Source organism: Rhineura floridana, chromosome 4 (assembly GCF_030035675.1).
Source record: "Rhineura floridana isolate rRhiFlo1 chromosome 4, rRhiFlo1.hap2, whole genome shotgun sequence".
Lineage (NCBI taxonomy): Eukaryota > Metazoa > Chordata > Lepidosauria > Squamata > Rhineuridae > Rhineura > Rhineura floridana.
The window spans coordinates 14,158,454-14,180,313 of NC_084483.1; the positions used below are offsets into that span (position 1 = coordinate 14,158,454).

The following is a 21,860-nucleotide window of genomic DNA, read 5'->3' on the forward strand; positions in this document are numbered from 1 at the left end:
GAGCCTAGTGCTCATGTTCCTTTACTAAGCAGAGGGGTAGGCTGCATGGGAAATGCCAAGACAAGGAGAGGGAAAAGGAGGAAAGCAGGGCTATATTATGGATGCTGTACCTGCACAGGGAAGGATTGTGCCCCCATATTTTGCTTAAGCAACCATTTGCACAAATACCTGCAACATTTTTAAGTTCAGCTTGTAGGCAAGTAAAAACTTGGGTAGTGGAAGAATGCTAGAGAAATATAGGCATGCCCAAACTTTTTTCCCCTGCAATATCAGATGGTTAAAAGTGGAACCGTTAGATAAAATGAAGCACCTGACTTCAAGACAGGTTTTCTTTATAGATTATATCAGTCAGCAGACAGAGGAGAAATGCTGGCAGTAAACAAAGAAATATGATACATAGCCAAGGTCAGTGATCCTCTTCAGAATGTATGGAGATACCAGCTGGCCTTGGTTAACAGGCCTGTCTGAGCAGCTACAGTGTCAGAAGACATATAACCCTTGTTTGTTGTCAAAAGGCTCTTCAGAAATGTTGGACGGAACAAAACAATGATTGACTAGTTTTATGTTGGGGCACATTTAAACATCATGTGTGGAAGTACACGCACAATCAAAAGGTGGGCGTAAGTCATCCCTTGAGTTGTCTTCCACTACTGTTGAATTCTAGCCTGCCATGGCACTAGTGTAAAAACCCTAGAGATAAACCTGAACTAGCTGAACTAGTAAGAATTCCACAATTTGGCTCAGATATAAACACATTATACTTAGTGTGTGTGTGTTTAATGTCCTAATCTAGCTCCTGCAGTGGATGTTTTGACCACTGAAAGAGGAGACTGGGAGCAGAGGAGAAAAATGGCAGTGGAGGAGAGAGAGCTGGAGAGGAAGTTGAAGAAAGAGAAGGCTAAGGAGAAGGTGGAATAATATAAGAGCGAAGACGCACGTGGTCTCATGCTTAAAGAGCGTCCCGCTAACTAGCACTGTGTACAAGGGCATCAGCAGCAAACAACAGTGAAATCATACCGGAAAGGCTGCTTTGTTAGGGAGGGATCATAGCACAGTGGCTTTCATGCTGAAGGCTCCCACTTCATTCACTTCATTCTGCAGTTAAAGGATCTTGGGTAGAAGAGCAGGGTAGCACCTCCGCCTGACCTTGGATAGCTTTTGCCGCCACTTAAAGTGTAGGCCAGTGGTGTGATTTAGTATGAGGTGGTGTTGTATCTTCAGCTCCCACTTCCAGTCAGAATGAGTGAATGGGAGAGGAAAAGATGCCTCGTCACCCTGATTGTATCATAGAAGAATATTGGGGGGGGGAGGTTTAGGCAGCATTGTTCGTTAATTCTGTTATACTCACATAACAATGTTATTTATATGAGACTGTTAAATGTGAGGGTAATAGTGTACATGAATTAAAGTAGGTTTGTGTCGTCATTGCTATGTTGGTGGATGATTCCAGTACTTCTAGAATTAGAAATAATTCTGAAGTATTAAAGGTAGATAATTTCTACTTTTCTTATCCAGAAACATCCAAAGCACCCCTGTGCTATGCCAGTGAAGGGAAGTGTTGGGGAGAGGAAAGAGAAGGGTGGTTATGGTGACCTATGCTTTACCGGGCATCCCTAAGTGAGGCTGGAGCTGAGCCCTGCCAGTTTGCACCAGTCAGGGTGGAAGATAGTGGGGACTGATTTCTTCCTTTCTTTTTGATATGCCAGCTCCAGGGGTGTAAGAGGCTTTTGATCCAGTGGATAAAGCTGCTAGAATCCTGATAATGGTTGCATTTTTCTTGTGAACCAAACTTGACAATACTAAATACGGATGAATGAATTTTTCATTTTTGGTTTCTCATTTTTCCAAGCTTAAATTCAGTTCTCCACATTTCCTCAGCAATTTGTGATTTTATATAAAAACACATCATTTTAATGTTAATTTCTCTTAATGTGCATATTTTTGGATGCAGTTTTGACTTAATACACATTTGCAAGCACTTTTCTCTAATATAATGCATTTTATATGTTATTTTCATTAATTATACATTTTAATGCACACGTTCCCCTAACACAGGGAGTCCCAAACTGTGGTTTGTGGACCACCAATGGTCCATGAGCTTAATTCAGGTGATTCACGGCATGTCTATGTTAAATATTCATATTTATTTGTAATTATATTTTTATTCCTTCTTTTATTTCTTATATTGTATTTCAGTTTGAATTATATGGAATGCAAATTGTAATACTATAAAATGCAAAAAATAAAAGAAGCAATAACATGTAATGTTAAAAAATCACACAGAAAGTAGCATAGCGCATTACAATTGCTACAACAGGCAGAAAAAGCATGAAGTGGTCCCCCAAGACAAGCAGAATTATCAATTGGTCCATGGGAAAAAGAGTTTGGGAACCACTGCCCTAATATATGCATTTTTGTATACATTGTGAAGTGTGAAATTCAAAGGATAATCGTGTTCCAGTTCATGTGCTATTTCGAAAAGTGTACATAAGATAGTTTCTCATTAAAATGCAAACAAAATTGAATTTCTTCCCCTTTGCTAATACTAACTGAGTTACTTGTACTATACAAAATGGTTTGCAGTGGTGAGGAAAAGGGTTTGGTGGTGGCAGGGGGTGCAACTGAATGAGAGTCTTATGGAAATTCAAGGATGTCCATGCAGCTCCACAGACTATTTTAGGAAACAAATGGCATAAAAGGCTTTATTCCTTCTTGACCTTTGATATTGTAGCCGATTGATACAGCTTCATTGATAACCCTGAGGGGGGAGAGGTAGAACATTTTATTCACTCCTGTTTTGAAGCCGGAACATGCTGCTCTCTTAATCTAAAATGCCAGCTGAGAAGTGCATTCCTTTGTAACCCTCAAAAGGACACAGACGAGTGAGCTCTGTATTTAACAAGATGGTTTCTAGAATGTTAACAGGTTTTGTATGTGTTTTCCCTCAAAAAAGTTTTCTTTTTCTGACTTGCATGCTTTTTAAACAAAGTAAGAATCAAAAGATATTAACTTAGAAGACTTTTTTGTGGAGACTCACTGTAGACCACTGATATTTGACAACTCCCTAGCCCTAGCAAAGGATAATTCTGAAGAGAAAAAAGTATCTAAAAAGTATCTATTGAAGAGGTAATGGATGATTCAAGGAGGGCAAATCATTAGTAATGAATACATTATTAAAGAAAAATACCTATTAGTTGTGCACAAAATCATAAAAACGTTCCAGTCTCCTTAACAAAACATAGAAATAAACTTTTCATATTCCATCAGATAAAATGTACACTGCAGACAAATATTAAGAATGCATTCTAACATTCTACTTACAGGCCGAATGCCAATTAAAAGTAAGAGCTCCTTAGATGAATCAACCAGATATGTTTCAAAATAAAGTCCTCTTCAGTGGCCAAACATTTGTAATCTAACACAAGAATATATACAAACATTGTTGGACACGCTTTTCAGATCTGCTAGAACATTGAGATCTATCAACCAGGGCTAGATGCAAAATGAAGGCATGGGGAACGTCTGTAGATTTATGGAAGAGGGTGTATCAGAAACAGAATTTGTTTCCAAATTGATCCCGCAGTCCTTTTATGCACACAAATCCACCTCTGGTTTCCGCCCAATATTTCTTAGTTTCAGCAATCTAATTTGGGGGGCTGGGGATTTTAATTTTTTTGTTTCATTGTTAAAGCATTGAGAGTCAGAAATCCTTGTTGATTTACTTCACATCACCCCAGATTTACTAGTAGATTCTGCCAACTTCTCTCCTAGATAATGAGACACACACATTCCACTTGGATTAAAAGGAGGACAAAGAAAACTTGTCAAACATTTCTTGCTAATCGTTTGCTTACATTGGGGAAGCATTATCTAAGCAAGCTGCTTGACGTTCTCTAAATCTCTTAATCATTTCTCAATATAACATCACTTTTGGTGTATAAATCTATCAAAAAATAATTGTTATGAAAAGTCAAATTGGTATGGCCATTTCTGTAAGCCAAGTCATTGTTCAGTTGGCCAAATGCTCAGTATCCTTTATCTGTGTTAGTCATTTAGAAGGCATGCTGACTCTCAGAAGAAGCCACCATCTGCCTTCTTTCCTATAAATTGAGACACGCTTAGCTTTGATACACAAAAGGTCCATTGCTGAACAGGGGTTGTCTTTCATTGCTGTTTGTGTGCAGTGTTTTACATGACACACAAAAGCAAAAAATTCTGAGGTACATGTTAAACCTCTTTTACTTTTCTAGCTGTGTCATTTGAAAAAACTCCAAGTTGAACGTTGCATATACATACTATTGTGCATTATGGATCGATAATTCCCAAACAGAGAAGCTTGTTTTTTCATTGCTTGGCTGGTGTTGTCCCACTGTGATGTGGTTAGGTGTACAGAAGACATGCTATAGATTTTGTAACTGGCTAACTTAAAGGGGTAAGAGAACAGGGGGAGCCATAAAAATCTTCAAAGGTACCCTGTTCAGTTTATCATCTCTAAGGGGAAAGAATCTCTAGAGGAAATCACAAATGCAGCATGCTGACTCTGTTTTAGCTGTTACTAGGAAATTAACAGATGTTTTGAATATTATAGAGAACACACATTAATTAACAATATGGTTAATTAAATTAACTGCATTTCATATTCTGATGATTACATTGAGAACTTCAGGATTTTGTCCATTACACCCCTAGAAAATAACGGATGTAATTATTACACATCCTTTCATGCAGCTTTTGAACATTAAGAAACATTCCTGTAGCTCTTTAAAACGAGTTTAACAGGAAAAGCATAAACATGATAGAAAACCTTTCTGCAAGGAGTGGCCCAGATCTCAAAATTCAAAGATGAAATTTTGTCAAGTGCTTTTTCATTATAATCCGTTAGCTGAGAGGCCATCTAAAAACGAAAACATGCAATAATGTGTAAGCTTCACAGACTTCTGCATGCTAATGTGCAACCATTTCGATGTGCATTTAAGAAGAGGGGGCATAGTTTGTAGACCTGAGCTACAAGGCAGACTAGGATTATTTGGATTTATCTAATGGGGATGCATCTTTTGGATTGAATTTAATAGGAGCCACCTCAAATTTACAGTATTTATTAAAGAATCCTCCGCATGACTTCAATGGGGGCTGCTCCTTCACTTTATGAAAGTTCACTAATTTATGTGGATTCAACCAGAAGCCACCATCTGTTATATCATTAATGTCTTTTCCATCAAGATTGTCCCCTGTCCCAACCTGAACATGGACATTTAGCTTCTTTTTAGATTATTAGTAAATTACCTATAAACACAGACCTTGGATGGCAGACCTTGGTTAGGTGCTTTGCTGTCTTTGGCTCATAAATAGAAATTGCTGGATGCTCTTGCTGGAGAGCTGGGTTGGTCAAGGAGGCCTTGGTCCCCAAAGGTGGACTCTGCAGGTAAACAAGGGAAAGTGGCAAAAAGATATAGCTCAAATAACAGCGGCTATGGGGAGTGTCTCCCTGGGGTGGTATCTGCAGTTGCTAAGGTGATGTCATAACTCCCACACACAGCCTGATGTCATAAGTGTATTATGATGGAGACTGCCCCCTTTTCACCTCTGTGTAAAACAAGCAACTTTCCTTGCATTGTGCAGTGGTTGTGCTAGGGAACAAGTATGAAGCAACTTCGGTGTCTTGTTTGAGTCCCTCCTCAATGACTTTTAAAGCATGACTTCAGTAAAGAAGAGCCATGTGAGTCTCTTCCTTTTGATCTATTGTATAGCCCAGAAAACAAATGTGTGAAGTGTTGGAGTGACTTGAGGTTTTTTTTTTTGACTTGGTATGACAGTCTCTGTTCCCTGAACTGCTCTGGACAAGAAAGCAAGCAAAAACTGGTAAAAAATTCTGCCTAGGAATTCATTTGTTGTTGTTGTAATGGTTAAAACAAACAAATTAGATGGCTGTCACAAAGATAGTGTTACAGTTATAAGTCAGAACAGTTAAAACAAAAGAAATAACTTAGAAAAAAAATGGAGCATCTCAAAGATGGTAGAACATGGTCTTCACTATGAAAAAATAACACAAAATGTACATGAATTGGGAACATTATAATACATTGAACCCTATCATTTGATATCCTGTTTGCAGTTAAATTATGTTTGCAACTTGATTTATGATTTGTTTCAGGGAGTGGATTCTAGTGTGTGGAGAAAGCAGTGGTATATCCCCTGGCCCTTCTTCCTGTCTCCCTAGTCTATTCCCTAGTTTATTCTAAATAAATAAATAAATAAATTCCCCTCTGTTGGAGAATAGAGATGCTTCTGTATTGCAGCATTCCCCTGTGGTTCATGAAGGCATTCCTCAATCTGGGATGGTACCTCCCTCTGGCTCTGGAAGGCAGGGTCCAGCGTCTAACCACCTGACCCGGGGGTAGGGGCCATCCAACCCTCCAGACCAGTCCTGCCTTTCACTGTGATCAGTTGGGTCCACGCTGGGCTCCTTGAGAGCCAGCCTGCTTCGGTAAACTTCCACCTTTTCTCTTCTCAACTTTCCTTCTTCTGCCTCCTTCTCTCTGGTCTCTCTTCCCCGTCCTTCCCCTCTTTGCCTTAATACCACACTGCAAGGTGAGCCCGGGGTACCACTAGCGGGCTGCATTCCAGTGGTGAGGTAAGGGAGAAGATTCAGTGGGGGGCACCTTCTCTTTTTTTTTTACAATAATTTTTATTCAAATTTTCATAAAACATACAAAACAAAATCATAAAACATTCAAAGACAAAAAACAAAACAAAACAAAAATGATTAAGCAAAAAAATAAAATATTGACTTCCCATTTGTCACAGATCAAATCAGTTATAGGTCTACAATATATAACAATCCTGTCTCTTAAATTATATTATAAAATCACTTTCCTCCAGTAGTTATCTTAATTAATCATCAAATCTCATAAACATTACTTTATTCTTTCCACAAAAAGTCAAAGAGAGGTTTCAATTCTTTAAGAAATATATCTATCAATTTTTCTCCAAATAAACATGTCGATTAATCCATCTCATCAAAATCTGTTAGGTCCAATAATTTCAATAGCCATTATTCCATTATCCCTATTAATTTCATCTTCCATCTTCAATAGTCCTGTTAAGTCCAGTAATTTCAGTGTCCAATCTTCCATTATCAGTATTCCATAATAATCTTGCTGTCATAGCCATAGTCATATAATAAGAGTCTGATGGGAATTTCCTCTATCCCAAATATTTTCTTGCCATCCATTCTGAATAAGTTGCTGAAGTACTGTTGTAAAGTCATATCTCTGTTCTTCTTTTTTACAAAATGCACTGGCTCATCTCTTGAGAGTTTTTCCATTGTCACATGGCTGCAGTTAATTCCATAGATTTTCACTATATCAAACTCCATCACGTCATTCCAGTCCAGAAGATTATCCAAGCCATTGATAACTTTATCTCTAATATCTTCATTAATTTCTTCAGAGATAACGTTAAATTCCAAACAGTAGATTTTATTTCTAATATCCATAAACTCCAGATCTTTTTCCAATTCCACATTTGTTCCAATCTCCAGGGCTTGTATCTTCCCTTTATTTTTTCTTTTCTCATCTCTGATCTCATTCTCCTCTCTCACAGGATCCCCTATTTCTTTAAGCTCCTGTGTCATTTTGCTCAGTTCAATTTTCAGCTCCTTACTGCCCTGTCGCAGGGTTTGTTTCATTATCTCAATCTCATCCATTATTTTCTGAAACATAATTACTTCCAGATTCTCAGCCACTTTCTTGATTGCCATTTTTAAAACCACGAAAACAAAGCAAAACAGAAGTAAAGAAGAACCACTTCTTATTTCAGCAACAATTGGGTTAATATTCCAGGCTTGATGACATCACAGTATAAACAGAGCAGCCTGCCTTATATCTCTATGTTCAAGAATACAAAACAAATTTAGTTCCCAGCATCAAAACAGTTAGTGGCGTCGTGAAGAAGCAGATTCGTCGAAATAAAATAGACCAAAAAGAGAATAGTCCCAGACAATATAATATTCCTCGGAATAGAAATCAGGAATAGAAATCCCTCTTCTGTTTATATCTTTAGAATGCACTTCCAGGACAGCTTTTTGCGACAGAAACAGAGATAAGCTGTTAATTTCGTGAATAACAGAGAAGAGTTATAGCTCACCCAGGAGTACTTCAAAGCCGATCAATCTGACAAATCTCCTTTTGCTGCAACAATTTAAACCAAGTAAGAAAAATAATAGAAAGAAGGGTGCTTGCCTGTTAGTCCGTTTTCTCTTTGAAGAAAAGATAAACGTATCGCATTAAACAGATAGAGCAAAAGTTTGGAAGTCCGTCCGGCATTGTTGGCTGGACCTTTTCTCATAAATTAATGAAATCCAGTCCTCCCAACAAAAACAGGCTTTTGAGGTTGATCTCTACGTTTCTCCCTGCCCGGGAGAAATTTCATCAGTCAAAAAAAAAAAAGTTCTGACTGATTTATATCTGAATAAGCTTCTTTTGAGGCGGGAGCCCGTCTCAAAAGCAGGCACAAGCGAAGTCACCCTTCCCGGAAGTGAGTGGGGGGCACCTTCTCAAGCAGCAGAGGTGTGACCGTGACACAGCTGGCTCACCAGACTTGTAGCTGGCTCAGTGGGGCGCACCTTCTCAGAGAGGACAGGTGCAACTGCAACTTGCAGGCCAGTGGTGGTGCATCCTAAAGCCACTTTTCCTGCCAAATTGCTTCACAGGAGAGACAGAGTGGCATCTATAGGGGCCTGACCCTACTGCAACAAGCTGGACATAGCAAACAACAAATCCAGTGGTCCTGGGAGTGAGCAGCCATCCACGCAAGAATCAGCTTTGGCATGCTCTTCCTGTGAGTGCTGGGAGATTACGGAGGGGGGAGTAGGTAGCCCAATGGAGTGTTCCTCTCTGCTCAGGATCCCTGGGGAGAGGGAGTTCCCCAAGTTCCTTCATTGGATCCGTGGCCTTGTTGCCACTGAGGTGCAGAGAGCAGTGGTGGCCAAGACAAGCACCTTCAACCTCTTCCCAGACCAAATCCCGTGCTCATGCAGGGAGGGGGACGAAATGCAAGAGGTCTCATTCAGGGCATTCCAGGAAGAAACACGCCAGATCACCCCCCTCCTCTCCCTCCTTATCCCCTGAGTCTTCCTTGGAGTATTCCTCTTCCACTTCCAGTTCCCCTTCTCCTCCATGCAGAAGGGAACAGGACAAGCGGCATGTCCATAAGCGTAAGAGGCAGCCTCCGCGCCATCCTCCTCTTTCCACCCCCCGGGCAGGAAATCTAGGCATAGCAGGCCCTGGGCCCTGGCACTGGGCTTGTCAGAATCAGAGGGCTCACCCTTCTTGTTAAGGTGGATGATGCTGTGGTTTCTGTTTCTTCCAGGAGAGCTAATTCTTCCTTTGCTGATGGGCAACCTAGATTGGTCTCCCTTCACTTCCCAGACTCCTTTCATGATATATGCAAAGCAGAATGGGCCTCCCTGAATAAGCACAAGCCTGCTCACAAGCTGGTTAAAAAATGCTTCTTCTCCCATCAGAGTGTTGGAACAGCTGAGAACCTCCACTGTGGATTAGCCAGTAGCTGCGCTATCCTATACTTTCCTCCTGGGAAGGAGGCTCCAGAGATCCATGTGATAAGAGAGCGGAGGCTGCACTGTGCAGGCACTTTGAGGCTGTGGCTTATGCCTTACAAGCTTGGAAGTGGGTTCTGTTTTTGCCCGGGCCAATATGCTGTGGCAGCCAGGGAAGATGTCCTCAAGCACACCAAGGATGCAGTCAAGAAGATGTTCCTTGCAACAGCATTCCAGGCAGAAGCAGCAAGGGATGCTATGCAGTTTAGCGCCAGAGCCATGGTGGCAAGCACTGTGCCTCAGTGCAATATCTGGCTTCGCAGCTGGGAGGTGAACCCCCGATCACGAATCCAGGGTGGCTGGCTTGCTCTTTGCAGGATCCAAACTGTTTGGGGAGCCACTGGAGAAAATCCTCAGAGGCCTTGCCCTCACCCAGTCCTTTCAGGGTTTTGGGGGCTCAAGATCGTTCCAGTGCCCATGTTCCTCTGGGAGCTTCAAACAACACTGGAGCAGGACAGACAGGTCTTCAGGGGTGGCTTCCCCCAGAAGTCAGTCATCCTCAAGTTCCAAGTTCGAGAAGGGGACAAAGAAGAGCAGTTTGCATGACACCAGCAGAGCAGTTCCCCAGCACTCCATAGGGGGCAGGCTGCCAGAACCACCTCAGACAAATGGGTTCTTCAAACTGTTTCCTCAGGGTACTCATTGGACCTTTCCAGGTTGCCACAGGAAAAGTTCATAGCAACTCTGTACTCCAAGAGGCCAGACAAACATTGGGCCTACCTCAAGGCCATCAGCCACCTCCTCGACATCCAGACAGTGGAGCTGTTCCCGGGACCTAATCGAAAGCAGGGGGTGCACTCAATCCTGTTTCTGGTTCTGAAGAAAAATGGGGATGTCTGCACTATATTGGATCACAAGTGGCTGAACAGAAGAGTAATGTACAAGAAGTTCAAGATGGAGACCCTGAAGTCAATAGCAGAGGCCATCAATCAGGGCAATTGGATGGCATCCATTGACTTATCCAAAGCATATCTTTGCATACCTATCTGTTGCAGGCACAGGAAATACCTTTGATTCTACTACATCAGGAGGCACGTTAAGCACAGTGCTCTTCCATTTGATCCTGTCTCCATCCCCAGGGTCTTTACCAAGGTACTAGTTGCTCTGGTGGCATACTTGAGGACCCTGGGTGTGGGGCTACATCCCTATCTGGACAACATCCTCATCTGGGCACCATCAAAAGAGCAATGTTGGAGGGACGTTCACTCTGGCGTGCCTGAAGCAGCACAGGTTCATTGTGAACATGGCTGCAGATTATCACTCATCTGGGGGTTCAAATGAACATTTTGCGACTGCGCCTCACCCAGGAGCAAGTGGACAAGATCATTTCTCTGTTGGAGAGGGTCATTGCCTTGGGATCTGCTGATGGAGCTGGCTAAGCTTCAAGGGGTGTCTGTTTTGTGCCAGAACCTGCTGAATTGGTCTCTCTTCCACTTTTGGCCACTGCTTCAGGTGCTTCTGTGGTTCCAGCAGCATTATTATATCATGTTTTAACTCATGATCACTTTCACTCTGATATTATTTTATGCTGATTTTACTATATACACTACCTGGATTTTTTTTTTAATTTAATTTTTAATATTCAACTTATTAGTCGCTTATCTGGCTGAATTGTCAGCCACTCTAAGCGACGTACAAAGCAGAACATGTAAACATCAAAACATTAAGAGACTAACAACCCAAGGCAGCTTACACACAAAAAAAATACAAATACAAATAAAAACAATACAATTTACAAAAAAAAAAAATCAAACTAACGAAGTCTTAACATCTCTAAAAAAAACAGGAACAGCAAACCAAAAGCATTCATCTTCCTGGTAAAAGGCAGTCCCCAGAAAAATGTCACTAAGAGCAGGGGTGAGGGGCAAGGCAGGTGGAAATGCTTGCCCCTTGATGGTCCCAGCCCAGTCTCATCCTTGCAGCAACACGACTCAGCCTGCAGCTCCTCCTGATAAGGCCCAGGCAGAGGGGTGGGGCAAGGCAGATGGAAATGCTTGCCCCTTGATGGTCCCAGCAGTCTCATCCCTGCAGCAGCAGTCTCATCCCTGCAGCTCCTCCTGATAAGGCCCAGGCAGAGGGGTGGGGCAAGGCAGGTGGAAATGCTTGCCCCTTGATGGTCCCAGCAGTCTCATCCCTGCAGCAGCACAACTCAGCCTGCAGCTCTTCCTGATAAGGCCCAGGCAGAGGGGTGGGGCAAGGCAGGTGGAAATGCTTGCCCCTTGATGGTCCCAGCACAGTCTCATCCTTGCAGCAACACGACTCAGCCTGCAGCTCCTCCTGATAAGGCCCAGGCAGAGGGGTGGGGCAAGGCAGATGGAAATGCTTGCCCCTTGATGGTCCCAGCAGTCTCATCCCTGCAGCAGCAGTCTCATCCCTGCAGCTCCTCCTGATAAGGCCCAGGCAGAGGGGTGGGGCAAGGCAGGTGGAAATGCTTGCCCCTTGATGGTCCCAGCAGTCTCATCCCTGCAGCAGCACAACTCAGCCTGCAGCTCTTCCTGATAAGGCCCAGGCAGAGGGGTGGGGCAAGGCAGATGGAAATGCTTGCCCCTTGATGGTCCCAGCACAGTCTCATCCTTGCAGCAACACGACTCAGCCTGCAGCTCCTCCTGATAAGGCCCAGGCAGAGGGGTGGGGCAAGGCAGATGGAAATGCTTGCCCCTTGATGGTCCCAGCAGTCTCATCCCTGCAGCAGCAGTCTCATCCCTGCAGCTCCTCCTGATAAGGCCCAGGCAGAGGGGTGGGGCAAGGCAGGTGGAAATGCTTGCCCCTTGATGGTCCCAGCAGTCTCATCCCTGCAGCAGCACAACTCAGCCTGCAGCTCTTCCTGATAAGGCCCAGGCAGAGGGGTGGGGCAAGGCAGATGGAAATGCTTGCCCCTTGATGGTCCCAGCACAGTCTCATCCTTGCAGCAACACGACTCAGCCTGCAGCTTCTCCTGATAAGGCCCAGGCAGAGGGGTGGGGCAAGGCAGATGGAAATGCTTGCCCCTTGATGGTCCCAGCAGTCTCATCCCTGCAGCAGCACGACTCAGTCTGCAGCTTCTCCTGATAAGGCCCAGGCAGAGGGGTGGGGAAGGCAGATGGAAATGCTTGCCCCTTGATGGTCCCAGCAGTCTCATCCCTGCAGCAGCACGACTCAGCCTGCAGCTCCTCCTGATAAGGCCCAGGTAGAGGGGTGGGGCAAGGCAGATGGAAATGCTTGCCCCTTGATGGTCCCAGCAGTCTCATCCTTGCAGCAGCACGACTCAGCCTGCAGCTCCTCCTGATAAGGCCCAGGCAGAGGGGTGGGGCAAGGCAGATGGAAATGCTTGCCCCTTGATGGTCCCAGCACAGTCTCATCCTTGCAGCAACACGACTCAGCCTGCAGCTTCTCCTGATAAGGCCCAGGCAGAGGGGTGGGGCAAGGCAGATGGAAATGCTTGCCCCTTGATGGTCCCAGCAATCTCATCCCTGCAGCAGCACGACTCAGCCTGCAGCTCCTCCTCATAAGGCCCAGGCAGAGGTGTGGGGCAAGGCAGGTGGAAATGCTTGCCCCTTGATGGTCCCAGCACAGTCTCATCTTGATTTGCGGTACATAAATTTATAAAATAAAATGTATTGTTGTTGCTGCTTTGTATAATCCTCTATAACATGTCCCCATCTCTTGTCACTAGGTTCAGCTAAGCACCTGGGTTTCTACACTGTCATCCTGTCTGATGTCCAAGATGTCATTGTGGTGTAGAAAAGTTTAAAGCATTACTAAACCTCAATCACAAATTATGCTAAACCACTAAATGCCTGCTGCTTTGCTGTTGCATTGTCTCATGGCAGAATTTTATCTTGGCATTGCAAGGAGATCCAACAGCTCCCATGTTTAGGATTAGGGTATAAATCTTACCTCTTAAATTAGAGTATTGTTAAAACTATAATTACCTGTATTAGTATAAATGGGCTCATGCGCCTCTTGCTTCTGCTGTCATTTAATCTACTGTGTCTGTGGCATTTTATCTTCCTCTTGAAAGACGGCTTCATTTATAAAAATGGAGGAGGGAACAGCAAGAGGTCAATGTGTGCTACAATTGAGAGTAAGTGAGTGATTTAATACATGTAGGTTAGCATTAAATATTTCATGTTTAACAACAATTAAATCTATAACATTTCTGTTACACAATTCTGTTCTGGTGTTTGAGAGATTTCTTCTCATACCATTCAATTCCATTTTGTATTCAGGTCTTCAAAAACCACAGCATAGCATTCTATACAGCTGTTCGTTTGCATGTCATAGCTTGCATTCATTTGCTTATGTTTCCTCAGGAAATAATAGTGATTTTTGCTATTTCCTGGGTTCTAGATAATTAGTATCCTGGAAATCTGACAACTGTTGAAAAATTTCTTTCGAACTGGTAATTGAGTGAAAATGACAGCATAAATATCTATATTTATATATCTATATCTAATCAACCCTGATTATTCCAGTATTTAGTGGGCAACTTCCGCCTATTCTGAGTGTCCATACAGATAATGGGTGTTCAGCTCAGTAACTAAGTATAGGCCTATGTATAAATTAGACATGAGAGGAAGAGGAAGAGAGATGGTTACATCCCAATATATTCTCAGTGCATTCTCCATGGAGAGGTCCCTTCTATTATGTACAGAGTCTGGAACTCATGAAGAGATTGTGTTAAACCTGTGTTAGGTGCAATATTTTGCAATATTGAATACGTCTTTGTAAGATGATACAACTTCATTAAAGATGATAAAATTAGTGAGTTTTGTATGTTTAAGTCCTAGTGTGTGGTTGTAAATAAGCAACTGATCTGGTGAAGGACAATTCAGAAACAGGCAATAGATGGGGATTAATTTCAGCCAGAGCTCAGCATGGTCATAAAAAAGAATGCATCTGAGCAGGTAGAAAGTGCCTAGTCCTCAGAAGCCATAGTTATGCAGCTGTGGGCTGCTTCTCAGGTAAGGGACACGGCCTCACTTGAAGCTTGGGTCCTGGCAGTTTTCTGTTTAGAATTGAAATTCTGGAAATATGCATTCAGAGGCCAGCAGATCCTTTCCCATTATATAGGGCAGGGTCCCCCAACCTGGTGCCCCCAGATGTTTTGAACTCCCATTATCTCTGAACAATGGCCATGCTGGCTCGGCTGATGGGAATTGGAGTCCAATCTGGAAGGCAACATGTTGGGGAAATCTGGTATATGGCAGTCTCTGACAGGCTGCATGGGGTGATTGATGGTGCAGTAAAACAATTAGCGGCACCTGGCCGGGCAGTATCCACTTGTAAATCTGTCAAGGCTTGGAGTTCATGAGAGAACAGGAGGGAGCAGGAGCTGGGGTCTTTTTCCGAATGAAAGTCCAAGTTGGGTTGGCAAGAGTAGTCCAGCAAGGCAGCCGAGGGTCCAAAATAGTCTGGAAGGACAGTCCAGAGTCCAATATACTAGACAGGGTCTGGGTCACAAGCAAGGCTGGCAAAGGTCCAGCACTGGTGTCAGACGTTGCTTCCAGCAGAGCACAAAAAGGCACTCATGGCCTTTTGATCTCCATTCCTAAGTTCAAGTGGTTGCAGTCAGCCCTCCAGCTCCCAGGAGCTTGCAATCTGAAACGGCCAGAACACCTTCGTTGCTCTGTTACCTCCTGGCATCTTCACTCTGCTGGGTCAGAGGGGCCTCTTGTTCACTCTCTGAGTCTGGCTGAGGAACTCCAGCTGTGCCGTGCTTATCTTCCAGTGGCAAGGGGGTCTTGAGCTACATCTCTGGTGAGTCTGCTAGCTCTCCACACACACACCCGGTCTACTGTGGCACATCATTCCCTTCCATCCTCCTCTGAAGACGCATTCGAAGGAGGCATGACAGTATAGGGAGTCAAAATGGTCTGAATATAGAAATGAAGTGAGCAAGAAGAGGGAAAAAGCACCAAAGTCAGTGGAACAGAAAGGAGATGAGCTTGGGTAAATATAGAAACATCAGAGTTTTACTGGAGACAGAAAACTGTATCCCAACAAGACTTCAAATATTGCTGCATGGTTAGCTGTTATGATAAAAAGCTCTTTTTCATTCATTGCCAGCTGAGTGCTCTATGATTCTGAGATACCCGCCCTCTTGAGGCTATTCGATTTTTGTAAGCAGATTGTGTATGCTGTACAGCTGTGTTGCTAGGCACCTTGGCCAAGTGATTGGTTTATAGACATGCGTTTGCAGACTATAATCCCCACATCGCTTGTGAAAATGACTTTGCCTCTGCATTTCCCCATTATTTCTCATTAGCATACATCAGAGTTTATTGAGAATTTGATTTTTGAGCTACAGGTTTTTTTATTATTAAGAACATATTTCTGTGTGTGCTAAATATAGAGGGTTTGTATTAGGCAGAATCTTGGAGCTAAAATAGCATCTGATACACATATTGCATAGCAACCATTCTTCAGTTACTGTGGGGGTAGAACTGGCAAACAGCCTGAACAAAGAGAAATTCTCCTATTTTTGCATTGTGTGATGTCATGTATCCTAAAAATGTGATAAAGTGATATAGCAATTCTTAATTTTTAAAGTGGTTCACATACATTATATTCTTGCAGTTTTTACAACAGCCCTACAAGGTAGGCCAGATTATTATCAAATTAGAAATGGGAAAGAGCAACTTGCCTAAGGCCACCTGATGAAATTCACCTAGAGGTGAAATTTGAACCAGGAATTTCTTGATTCATAATTTGTTTGCTTAGAGGCCAGCCATGGTGAAGAGGAATTCATGGGTGAGTCAGGATGCTGTAGGTCTGCCTGGAAGCCTAGAGGAGAGGGAGAAGACTGGCAGGAAACAGATAGGCATAGTTCACTGGGGATCTAGATTACTGAAGACAAGGACAATAAGAGGCAAGTCTTTCAGGACCCTGGACAGAGCCCAGGGAGCAAACAACTTATTCTTAGGCTCAATCCGAGACCATGTTCACTGGGCTGACTACTCCTCTTAGGTTCTGCTCCCTTCCTGAGGAGTGCAGAGCCATAAAAGCAACACCAAAGGGAGTTGCCCATTTTAGGGCATTACTTCAGGGCTCACAAGGGCACCTCCCCCCTTTTGACTTGCTTGTTCTTGGGGCATTATTATTCTTGAAGGACTATTTTATTTATTTTTGTCTGATTGACTGCAATGCTCCCTGTGAGATGGTGAGCATCAGGGGTGCTGTTGGCTATTGATGGGGAAGGGCTTGATCTCCCTTGGTGAGAGATGGGGAGAGGATGTCTCTGTGGTCTCAGGTGAGAGATGGGGAGGAAATTGGTTTTTTGGTTTTTATTTATTTATTTGTATTTCTGTACATGTTTGTTGGTTGAGTATTGGTTAGTTATTAGTTGAATGTTTCAAGTTTCATTGAAGTGAGTTGATGGAGTGATGTGGTAAATGTAAGGAGAATTTGAATTTTGAGTGATTGTGTATGTGGGGGTTGTTTAGGTTAATTATGAGTAGTTTGTATGTATAGGTGAATGATTTTGGTGAGTGCATTAACACGTGTACGTTTTTGTAAAATTTATGAGATTTTTTAAAATGATATACTGGAATTATACTGCATTTTGAAGTATCAATGTATTTTGCTGTTTTGTATCTGATTTGTTTATATGATTGTTTCAATGATGTATGTTGCTCTGCTCTTTCTATATGGACCAACAGAAAATGTGTTCCCTTTTGTAGGACTTGCTGCTTTTTAGTGAGATGGTGAAGACAAAATGTTGGGATTTCTTCAAATAACTTAAAGCTTGAAACAGTCACTTTTGTAGGTGGACCCTCTGGGTGCTGCCTGGGAGATGTACTAAGCATATACCTTAGACCTTTCGGGATTTTTATTTCTTTATACACTTAGATAGGAAGCAGAATTCAGCATCAGCCAGTGAAATTGATTCTGGACAAGAAATCAGTTAGTATAAATTTAAAGCTTGGAATTCACTGTCACAAAATGTAGTGATGGTCACTGCCTTAGTTGTCTCAATGGGTTGGACAATTTAATGAAGGACGGGTCTACTTCCAGAGGGCTAGACTCAATGGATCTTCAGCCAAGTCTAGAAAAACTCATTAGCCATCCCTATGTCATGGAGCCAAGTGTTTCATCTGTGATACTCCAGTTTGTTTGAGCTGCCCAGGCTGATTAAATTCTTGATGTCCTTCCAGTACTAAAGTGTGAACTATTACAATTTTTCTAACTGTGGTTTATTTATTAAAATGTATAAAACAGTGTTTAAACTCAATAACCCAAATCAACAGAATCAAAATGAATGTAATCCATTACGTATTTAAAGTGAAATAAGCCTGATTTATGGGGGGGGGGGGAAATATATGATATAGGTAGGGAATTTATAGCAGGATAGTCATAGATAAATAAATTAGGATGATAATAGGTATTCAGGGATAGAAATCTATTCATATCATATCATATTTCTGGAATAGTAAAATGGCATTATTCAATTAGTCATTTCATCTGTATGTTATTTAAATGAAAATTCTGCAATAAAATATTCTTTAGGAAAGCATCTTTATTGTAGATTAAAAATGAGAATTCAATGCAGAACTCCTATTTTAGGGTGTATAAGTAAGTGCTTTATTAGTTCATATGTAAGCTAGAAAAGGATTCCATGTTATAAGGAAATGTTAAATAGTAGGAAGGTGTGATGTGAACATTTCTGAAAGTTGAGGAGCTCCTACATTTTGTGCAGCTATTGATTCACCATTGGAATTTTGTTGGATTTCCATCTTTTATTTTTTTGCAAACTCCATTCAAACTATTTTCATTTTTTAAAACACAATGCTTGGTGTTAAACCATGACTTCTAAAGGTGATACTCTAAGGCTCCAATCCTATATACATTTACCTGGAAGTAAGTCACATTGAATTCAGCAGGAATTATTTCTGAGTAAACATGCATAGGATTGCACTGCAAATATTGTATTTGAAGGTGTTCTTGAAATAACCTTTGCAAGTTTGTGAAAGTAGTCTCTAAAAAGTGTGACCTGATTGCAGACTGTAGGCTAGCAACATTGTTGGAAGAAAACTGAAATGCCAAAATGATCAGGTATTAATTGGTTCATTTAAGATTTACAGGCCCAAACATATGTGAGTAAACATCTAGTGTTCTCTCTCTCTCTAACACACACACACACACACACACAGAGACAGAGAGACAGAGAGACAGAGAGACAGAGAGACAGAGAGACAGAGAGACAGAGAGACAGAGAGACAGAGAGACAGAGAGACAGAGAGACAGAGAGACAGAGAGACAGAGAGACAGAGAGACAGAGAGACAGAGAGACAGAGAGACAGAGAGACAGAGAGACAGAGAGACAGAGAGACAGATATCAACCATATCAACTCCAGGTGCTCTTGGATGAGACCGATTATCTGGATCCGTTTCAATCCGGTTTTAGGCCTGGTTTTGGCACTGAAACAGCCTTGGTCGCCCTGTATGATGACCTCTGTCGGGAGAGGGACAGAGGGAGTGTGACTCTGTTGATTCTCCTTGATCTCTCAGCGGCGTTTGATACCATCGACCGTGGTATCCTTCTGGGGAGACTTCCGGAGTTGGGAGTTGGAGGCACTGCCTGGCAGTGGTTCCGCTCCTACTTGGCAGATCGTCGCCAGAAGGTAGTACTTGGGGAACATTGCTCGACACCGTGGACTCTCCATTGTGGAGTCCCTCAGGGGTCGGTTTTGTCCCCCATGCTTTTTAACATCTACATGCAGCCTCTCGGTGCCGTCGTCAGGAGTTTTGGAGTGCGTTGCCACCAGTACGCTGATGACATGCAGCTCTATTTCTCCTTTTCATCTTCTACAGGTGAGTCTGTGGATGTGCTGAATCACTGCCTGACCGCGATAATGGACTGGATGAGAGCTAATAAACTGAGACTCAATCCAGACAAGACTGAGACACTGTTGGTGAATGCCTTCCCTGCCCAGATGGTGGATGTTTACCCTGTTTTAGATGGGGTTACACTCCCCTTGAAGGAACAGGTTCATAGTCTTGGGGTTCTTTTCGATCCTTCCTTGTCTCTTGAGGCGCAAGTGGCCTCGGTGGCAAGGAATGCGTTCTACCACCTTCGGTTGGTAGCCCAGCTACGCCCCTATCTGGACAGGGATGACCTCGCCTCAGTTGTTCATGCTCTGGTAACTTCTAGGTTGGATTACTGTAATGCGCTCTACGTAGGGCTGCCCTTGAAGACAATTTGGAAGCTTCAGCTAGTGCAAAACACAGCAGCCAGACTGCTGACGAGGACCAGCCGGTCAGCGCGTATAACACCTGTTCTGGCCCGTTTGCACTGGCTACCCATTTGTTTCTGAGCCAGATTCAAGGTGCTGGTTTTGACCTATAAAGCCTTACACGGCGTGGGACCGCAGTATCTTGTGGAACGCCTCTCCCGCTATGAACCGAGCCGGTCACTTCGCTCAGCATCTAAGGCCCTCCTCCGGGTACCAACCCATCGGGAAGCCCAGAGGACAGTTACTCGATCTAGGGCCTTTTCTGTAGTGGCCCCCGAACTGTGGAACAGCCTCCCCGAAGAAGTACGCCTGGCGCCGACGCTTCTATCTTTTCGGCGCCAGGTAAAGACCTGGCTATGCTCCCAGGCATTTTAAGTGTTTAATGTTATAATTTTAAATCTTTTTTTGTTTGCTGTTTATGTTTACTGTTGGTAGGTTGATTTTATTGTGATATTCTGTATTTTAATCTTTTGTACACCGCCCAGAGAGCCACTCGCTATGGGAGGTTTAAAAATGAAACAAATAAAATAAATAAATAAATAAATATCTGATTATAAATACAAAGCAGGCAGCCAGAAACATCAGGAGGTTAAACAAAGGAAAGTAAGACACTAAAGTATACCTCTTAACCCTCCTGTTTTTCAAAGTAACAACACCTTTCTGCCATTTGCCTCAGGCAAAATACTAACTAGAGGAACAATAACAAAATGAAAATGATTTCAGTATAGAGAGTGTGTCTCTGACAACTGATGATGAAGAAAAGCTGCTTGATGCATCATGTGCCTCCAATCTGATGATTTCAAAAGATAGCCAGATACTATCACCATTAGTAACACTGCAATCAGAAGAAGGTTTACAAAAACCAGGCAAATGTAATGCCACACTATCTGATTCATATTTTTCCCCAAAGATCCAGACTTGTAGTCTAAAAACAGAAGAGATTCTGTCCGTAAAACAATTGTTCTGTCTGGCTTCTGATAAAATGCAGAACCTAGCAAAATCAATGCCAAAATTTATTTATTTATTGCATTTATATACTGCCTCATAGCTGAAGCTCTCTGGATGGTTTACAACAATTAAAAACATTAAAAACAAGTATACAATTTTAAACCATACCAAATTAAAGCCCATAAAAACCGATAGGCAAGTTAAAACACATGCTATTCAAATGCTGTTAAAAAATGCCTGGGAGAAGAGGAAAGTCTTGACCTGGCGCTGAAAAGACAACAGTGTTGGCGCCTGGCGCACCTTGTAAAAGCATCATTCCATGATTTCAAAAGATGTTGGTTGGCATGATTTTCCTGAATTGCTGCTCAAATGTAAGGCTTCCAGCAAGGACAAGAACAGTTAAGGCACCTAGCTCTTTTGTCTATGAATTTTGTTCTTTAATGGAACAGATGTTGCTAGTCACTGGACTCCATGTAAACAAGCTGATGCCTTTTTAAAATTTACATTTAGTTCCAGATAAACTAGGTTTAGGATTATTGTTGAGCAGCCTAACCCTATGCACATTTATTATGAAGCAATTCTGGTACATTCAAATGGGACTTGCTCTTGAGCAACATGTACATAGAATTGCAACCTGCAATATGGCAAAAGCTGGGTGCCTAGGTTTTAATTACAGATGCCGGAAAAGGGAAGGAGCAGAGCTCTTTCAGGACAAAAGTGAATTTGATTGTTACTGAGACTAAATTAGTCTTTCAAACCCTTCATTCTCTTGCACCTTAAACAGGCACAAAGAAGATAGGCTGCTGAAGTGAGGGAGGGAACCAACAACTTGTCACCTCATTGTGGGCAACACAGCACAGTTGACTGGGATAGTTAAAAGCAGTGCTATATAGGAAGGAATGGGCTGATTGTGCCACTGCTTGATGCATCAATTGATTGTCTCTTTGGCTTTGTAGACGTCAAGCCTCCCATCCAAGGCTCGAGTCTCTCCTGTCAGTCTATGTTCTTAGCTAAGGCTCCTTGACTTGCTCCTCTGCATTTACCTTTCTCCTATTTCTCTTTCTCTACTGATGTGCGCAGAG

General features: G+C 42.6%; 2 protein-coding genes across 12 annotated transcripts in view; both read left to right on the forward strand.

Annotated features, from left to right (window-relative positions):
* The window catches only part of PLCB1 (phospholipase C beta 1), a 689,597-nt gene that overhangs the window by 291,369 nt on the left and 376,368 nt on the right, over positions 1-21,860 (forward strand). Inside the window, exon 1 of one of the 11 annotated variants that reach the window (XM_061622534.1) lies at positions 11,828-13,185. The exons of the other annotated variants lie outside the window; for them this stretch is intronic. The gene's annotated coding sequence lies outside the window, so the exon portion shown is untranslated. Of the gene's footprint in view, positions 1-11,827; positions 13,186-21,860 lie in introns of those variants that run through there. 11 annotated transcript variants of the gene reach the window in all.
* LOC133382900 (uncharacterized) lies at positions 8,721-11,160 on the forward strand. The gene is made up of 2 exons (XM_061622540.1): positions 8,721-8,838; positions 9,370-11,160. The coding sequence occupies exons 1-2, from the start codon at positions 8,828-8,830 to the stop codon at positions 10,160-10,162; spliced, it is 804 nt and encodes a 267-aa protein (XP_061478524.1). The 5' UTR covers positions 8,721-8,827; the 3' UTR covers positions 10,163-11,160.